This window comes from Necator americanus, chromosome I, assembly GCF_031761385.1.
Source record: "Necator americanus strain Aroian chromosome I, whole genome shotgun sequence".
Classification (NCBI taxonomy): Eukaryota; Metazoa; Nematoda; class Chromadorea; order Rhabditida; family Ancylostomatidae; genus Necator; species Necator americanus.
In genome coordinates this window covers 35,902,511-35,909,750 of record NC_087371.1, presented here as the reverse complement: position 1 = coordinate 35,909,750, position 7,240 = coordinate 35,902,511, and the positions used below count along the sequence as shown (strand labels likewise).

General features: G+C 36.2%; 1 protein-coding gene across 3 annotated transcripts; it reads left to right on the top strand.

The window, feature by feature from the left end:
• Window positions 1–1,334: 1,334 nt before the first annotated feature.
• On the top strand, window positions 1,335–6,411 carry RB195_007920 (uncharacterized protein; the record flags this gene model as incomplete). 3 transcript variants are annotated; one of them, XM_064181814.1, is made up of 13 exons in its annotated part: window positions 1,335–1,443; window positions 1,550–1,610; window positions 1,716–1,878; window positions 2,173–2,305; window positions 2,881–2,989; window positions 3,851–3,947; window positions 4,506–4,598; window positions 4,748–4,816; window positions 5,284–5,397; window positions 5,465–5,570; window positions 5,639–5,788; window positions 6,103–6,267; window positions 6,326–6,411. In XM_064181814.1, the coding sequence occupies 13 exons, from the start codon at window positions 1,335–1,337 to the stop codon at window positions 6,409–6,411; spliced, it is 1,455 nt and encodes a 484-aa protein (XP_064038574.1). The 3 variants fall into 3 exon arrangements, with proteins under 3 accessions (XP_064038574.1, XP_064038575.1, XP_013307904.2); XM_013452450.2 differs by lacking the exons at window positions 1,335–1,443; window positions 1,550–1,610; window positions 1,716–1,878; window positions 2,173–2,305 and having other exon boundaries at window positions 2,886–2,989; XM_064181815.1 differs by lacking the exons at window positions 2,881–2,989; window positions 3,851–3,947; window positions 4,506–4,598; ... (4 more) ...; window positions 6,103–6,267; window positions 6,326–6,411 and adding an exon at window positions 2,370–2,548.
• Between the last annotated feature and the right edge of the window lie 829 nt (window positions 6,412–7,240).

Sequence of the window (7,240 nt, the reverse complement as noted above, 5' to 3'; positions counted from 1 at the left end):
TCGAGATGGGGTTTAACTTAGTAGCATCCTTGTGAAGATATTGGAGAAATAAATTCGTAAAGTGTCATCTATGACAGTATCGCTGCATTTTACCAACTGCTTCCCGGAACCAACACTTTAGAGTCGCTCCGAGAATTAAAAAAGGACTGAGAAAGCCTAATTTTTGAACGAAATCAATTCAGAGTTCATTGAACAATTTTTCAGTTCAGTTAATTTAGAGTTATTTTTAATAATGTGAGAAAACTCTCATCTGCCTTCTTCGGCGGCCCTAATTTTATTCAGGAGAAGCTAATGTGGAAGAAAGAAATCTTGCGTGGTTGGCTGGGATGAATGTTAATTGATATAGGAAGGCATTAGATGGATTCTAGATTTCCGTCAGGGAATCATCCTTGGACAGCAAAAATGAGTGTTTTTCTACTACTAATGACTTTATGTCATTATTAAAATGCTGTGAGCTATAAAATTGAGCCCGCATGCAGCTCTTTAACACCATCCAGAGACCAATACTTAGAGGCATCACCCCACGAATCTGATGTGGCACGGATTTCAGGTGGAGTATTCGTATACGGGATCGTAGATTATGGAGAGAAAGATGATTCCATCTATTTTTCCTAATTGACGTAAAAAAGGCTCGGAATAATGCTAATTCGATTAGTCCGGCGCGCTATTTTCTACAACGAGTTCGATTGGAGCGCGCCAGTCGTGTGCACGCGCCACATCTTCCGGGCCGTTTTTTACGGCAATTAGGAAGAAATGGACGGAACCACCCATCTCTCCATAATCTACGGTCCCGTATACGAATACTCCACCTGAAATCCTCAGACTACCTCAGATTCGTGAGGTGATGCCTTTAAATATACTGTATAATGTGCAGATTTTATTCCCCTTGGGGGACAATTGATTCATGAGCTTCGCCAATCGGTGGGACTGCTCAGTCTGTTTTCCTGTTTAGAGTTTTTGTGTGGCGTACTGGGAACGATATCGAGGATTGGGAAGGAGAGTGGAGGAGTTTGATGGGATAGGCATAGCATCAGAGTCCTCGAATAATTTTCAGCCGTTTGATAAAGACGAATTTGTCGAGACGTCAGGCTATAAAGCGAGTTTTACCAAAATCTCGTTGGCATAACAAGAGAACAAGAAAATAAAATTTAAAAAAAAACAAGAAAAAAAGGAAATAATAAATACATTCCCAAGCTTCGAAATACAGTAAATTGGCTATATATAAAAGTCAATTGATGATATTTTCACCACTGTTGTCGTTTCTGTCTAATTGGACACTTTGCCGTCGCTCGTCGATCGATAGTAGTCTGGAATGGAAATTGAATTTCAGGAGAATGGTACCACAACATCAAGAGTACGTATCCGAATACGATGTGTTAGCAGACATTGCAATTTCAACATCAACAGCAGCAAATCTACGAACAACGAATGCGATACTTCTAGGTAAATCTGGAGAATTTGGAGAGGAAAAGAAAACATGTTTACCACTGCTGTTGTTATACTTGTTGTTGTTTATACCTTGAACCTTGAAGATTTTTTTATTTTACAGCTGCACTCCTACTAGCGTCATACATCCTAAATATCATCCTTATCACTACAATCTACACCAGGTTTAAATTATTTCAATGATTATTTTTTGTTTTAATTCTATTAATTTGTTCAACCAAAATGAACTCAGATTTAATTTAATTTAATTTAATTTTGATTTATTTCAGCAAGAAACTCAGAGCGACACTCGTCTACATAATATTTGCGCATATATCTACGGTGAACTTACTGACACTCTCACTTTCCATTCTTCTCTCCTTACTATTTGTCGCAAATGGAGCCTGGATTTTTGGCGATGCATGGTGTAGGGTGAATGCTATGGTGCAAGAGGTATGGATACAAAAAGTTACGGGTAACTTGTTTTAGGGTGAAATAAATTCTAGGAATTAACAATTTTCTTGTTTCAAACTTGGGGTGCATAGTAGGAAACCGAAAGTAAAAAGAGAAAGGAAAGGAAGAGAAAGAAGCGATGAAAACTCTATTTTCTCTACTTTTTAGACATTAGAAATATAAAATCATTCACTAGAAATTCATTCAAAATTTCAATTCATTAGAGATTCAATATAAAATCATCATTTAGAAATAAACAACAACAACAACAAACAACAAGTAAATGTATTTTAGTTCTGCCTATTCTACACACTACTTCTACTGATGCTGGCGGCTGTGGAGCGAGCTGTTGGATTGTCTTTCGAATCGTTGCCCAGTCAACGACCAAATGAACTGTGCACATTTTTCACCCTAAAACGTGTACTTGGTAATTTTTTTGCAGTTAATTTCCAGGAAAAAAGTCCCAGAAATTTATAGTGCTTAATTAAAAGTAAAATTTTGTCTTCATCATTATTATTACTATTATTATTTTTCTTATTATCTATTATTATTATTATTATTATTATTATTATTATTATTATTATTATTATTATTATTATTATTATTATTATTATTATTATTATTATTATTATTATTATTATTATTATTATTATTATTATTATTATTATAACAATTTATTTTTATTACTTACTACCTTTTATTATTACTTATTGATTTAATTTTATCCTGGATGATCCTAGATCAATCATGTGCAATTTCCTTGAGCAGCACTATTCAATAGGTGCTCCACGATCGATTTATTTGTTTATTTATTTTTGATTTATTTGTTTTGTCGAAGTTTCCATCTTGTCGTTATAATTTCGTTATTATTTTATTATACTTCGTTTTCATCATTACTACTACTATTATTTTTCTTATTATCTATTATTACTTTAATTACCGTTTATTTTTATCACTTACTACTTTTCAGTACAACTTTATTACTACTTTTATTCCTTACAGTGCTCATGTTCCTTCTCGCCGTGGTCAGCCTGGCTGTTAACATTCCTTCAGGCACAGGGATGATTCCTGTGAGACCGTTTCGGAACAGATATGTTTGCGCTGTTGGCAGGTACGTATTTTATTGAGTATTCAGGCATGCACGTGCACACACGACAGAGCTGAATGCTCGAGCTGCTGATTAGGGTCCCATCGAAGATCCAAATTTTCCGTGCAGCATCCCATTGTGTTAGGTTGATGCATAAGTAATTGTAATTTTTAGAAGACTTTCTAGGTTTAATTTTTTCGACCGAAAGTACCAACAAATTAGTAAACGTTTGTTCCCAGTTTTGCTCTAAAAGACTTCAACAAGGTTTTTTCGCCTTGATGGTGAAATCATCTGGTCTCAGACGAGTTACATGACGCTAGCCTCATTTTCTTTTACTCTGTGCTAATTAAAATAAATAAAAAAAAAAACAATTTGTGCGCTTATAGATTACTTTTGGATTACTTATGAGTCAATAGAGTCAATATTATATCTACAACAGTGTAGTAGTAGATTTGCGCGATGGGACCCTCGCTCAACAGCGCCCCATGGCTGTATGCTGAAGTAGAAACTGTGCTGCAACAATACGATAGCAGTCACGTGCGGGCGCTTGCGGGAACCGCGTCGCTTCGAGTGGAGTCGCTTACGCCAAACTGCACCATAGAGAAAGTTTGTTTGACAGGACTGTAATTATTATAAATTATGGTAATTATGGTAATTATAATTATGGCAATTTCTAGGAATTTTTAATTAGTATTGTCGTTAATTGCGTGACTACACGAAATATTATATCTACAACAGCGTGGTAGACATTTGTGGGATGGGACCCTCGCTCAATATATCAATATTATATCTACAACAGATCCAAAGCGGAGGGTCGTACAATCGATCCATATAGGATCACCAGGATACAGTTATACTAATCCAGATTTTCGCCGTTTTTTTCAGTGGAGCTCCACTTGGATACACACTTTCTCGCGTTGTACTCTACATAGGATGTCTTCTCGTACTTTTGATGTGTATGTCGGCCATCTTCAAGAAAAGAGTAAATATTTATTTATTCACTTATTAAAGGTGCATTTTACGAAATTAACGGTGTTAGGATCTCCCCATAAATGAGGGAAGGGTAAATAGACGTGTAATTATCTGCAAAGAGCGTGATCACGGTCAATTCCACAAAGCGATCCAGAAAAGCAAAAAGAACAGCCTCGCTTGCACCAGTCCTCCCTACGATGCAACTCATTACATGATAGAATGCAAGTTGTTCCTCCGTCGTCGTCTAACATCAGCAATTCAACTAAGATCACTAATGAGCAGCAGAAGCTCCTCGACCATGCACAATCGCAGACACGTTGCCTGATGCCATTGTTTTGCCACTCGTAATAAGTTGCATCGTTGGACAGATCGTTGCAACCAGTGCTTTTTCACACGTTTTTTCCCTGGATTACTAGTGGGAACTGAATGTAATCACTGTCATGTTCGTTACCATGTACAACCACATTCCCATCTTTTCGTGGTGAGACCCTAACATCGTCAATTCCATGATACGCGGCCTTTAAGGTTACAGCGTTGTTTTAAAACTGTAAAACTTGTACATTTTCAGGAAGGGAATTCCTTACCACAGCAATCTCACGACTATTCTGATTTTATTCGCAAGAATCGAGCAAGGCAGGAGCATCTAAGTAGAGCAAAACTGGTACGAGTTCCATTGATTTTTTTAAAATGATGTTTTTTTGAAAAAAAAAACATGCTATGAATGTTAAAATCAAAAAGTCTTTGAATCTAAAAGTTTTGAATTTTGTTCACAAAATTTTTCATAAATCCGTTCAATCGGACCTTGCTTAGGTTGTATTGCTTGTCTGCATATTCATTCTCGTGTCGGGACCATATGTGAGCCTTAACTTCACCTACGAGGTAATTTTACAGAGGCCAAGTATTTTTTTTTACTTTGAATTCCTACCGATCGAATTTTTTATTGTTAATTAATAAAATTCATAATTATGCAATAATTCAATAGTATTTAATCTTTTAAATTCCTACTAATCGAATCTAATCTAATCTATTATTAATGTATATAATTTATAATTATGTAATAATTTAATAGCATTTACTACAGGTTTAATCAATAATAATATATAATAATAAAATATATAGTAATAGAATAGTGGTAGTGATTAATACATGATGATAATAGTAACATAAGTTCTGTTCGATTCTTCGCTCAGTTCTCACTAGTAAACCAAAAAAAAAATCATTTTTTAATATGAAATTTATCAAATTTTGATTAATCAATTCATTTTTTGATTTTTTAATTTCTAATTTTATAATTTTATAGTTTTTTTAAATTCATTTTTTTTTTAGAAAAAATCTGTTCTCTTCAGATCTGCAATAGCCTCGAGTTCCTTCTTGACGACGTGTTACTGGAGATCCCACAGGACGCGGACACTCTGATCACCTGGCTAATGTTTCTGTTTCCACTGCTCTCACCAATTTCAGTTTGTGTTCCTGAAAATTTTCCTCATTTTGATTACGAAAAATCATTGAAAAGTGAATTTTCTGTAGATTTTCTGCTGGTGCACAGATGTTTGGAGTTTTGCGAAAGAGCTGTTCTGTTGTCAATCTGCTAATCCACCATCCGTGGGTTATTTTGCGAATGGATATAATAAATGTGAGTTTTGTCGATAATTTTCTTGGATCATTAGAAAAAAAAATGAGATGAAATCGTTGCTGTTAAAGCTGCGAACGGAATGCCCGGTGTGATGACGTTGGTGGTGACTCCAGAAGGTTTACAGTTGAAATTACCATCATCAGGACTTTCGGATACTTCTAGATACACCCAAACTTTGACAGTACCACCACCTCAACCGTATGAGGACCGTATTCAAGGTGAGTTTATTTATTTGTTTATTTGTTTATTTATTGAAAACGCTTGTAGGTGTGCCATAAAACAAAAGAAAAACAAGATGGAATAGAGCTCATTAGAAGTACGCCTGAATTTTACACAACAAGACAGAGAGTTCAGTTCACATCATGGATTTTTTTTTGAAATTTCTGGAGTTACAACGCAGCTGGCAACATGTTTACAAAAACAAATTCCTTATTTATTTATTCACTCAAGATATTCTGGTAATCAGCAATAACCAGAAAAGCGCGGAAATTTTGAAATATTTTGAAAAAAATCGCTCTCTTGAAAATTCCAGAAATGTACCCACAAGAAGAAACTGATCAAGCGTTTCGAGACGAAGAAAGGTCAAAATTGGAAAGTCCGCCTCTTGACAGAGAACCGGAATCACAAATTGCCATTGACCATACTGAAAATCCACCAATCGCAGAAGAACAAAGCCGAATAAAACCGCCTACAAAACGTACGTCGTCAGGAGTTCTTAATTTTAAGAGTTTTTTTTCTGTAACGTTTACTTGTAGGTAAAGTTAAACAATATAAAGTTGGTGGTGTCGATGTCGATCGTGGAAAGAAGAGGATGGTGGCAAACGCGAAACGGCCGAAATGAACATGATTCCGTGATTATTCAATGATTTCTGAAATTGAAATTGTGATTTTTTCTTATTTCGAATAAATATTAAATGATTCATATGTTCCGGTGGGCCGCTTAGACGAGTCCGAATGTTCCCTACGGTGATCCGTGGTGGGGTCCCATACACTACCAAGGTCCAACCCAAATAATTCAGATTATTAGAGGTAGTGTGGATTTTTTTTTTTGTGAAAACTCCCCATTTCTTTACCCTGAACTCCCGGACATTGTCGACCTGAGATTCTCGGATCATTCTGTATCGATAGGCAGTTCACTGCCGAGTCTCGCCGGATATGGAACAGTGACGAATGGATGGATTCTGTCCGAGCTCTTTCTGTAGATCGAGAAGGTTGGCCGCAGCTGTATTCAAGGACGACACGCCTCGGAGAAGAGGCGAACAAACGCGTCAGCCAGTACCTAGTAATGATTTCAATCAATAATATCGCTCTATCCCATCTATTAAATCATTAATTCAATTAGATATGTTCTTGCTCGGAAAAACCTAATAAATTTGGATCAAGTCGTCACAACGAGAAATTGACTGGATGCTATAAATGTGTGCAGTTTTGTAGTAACTGTCAAGTAATACTCATTTCCAACTACATACATCTAAAATCTATTAACGTCACTTGCGTATCAATCCACTCGGGATGCGCCAACGCGTTTTACTGGAATTCGTAATCGTTGAGGTTTTGGAACGCGTGTTGGCGTGACGTGAGTGACTTCCGGGGTCAGCCGATGATCAAGTCAGTGTTTTTATCCTCGCAGAAAAGCCGGGTATCCTGGAGGTATGAAAGGCTTGGTTCCA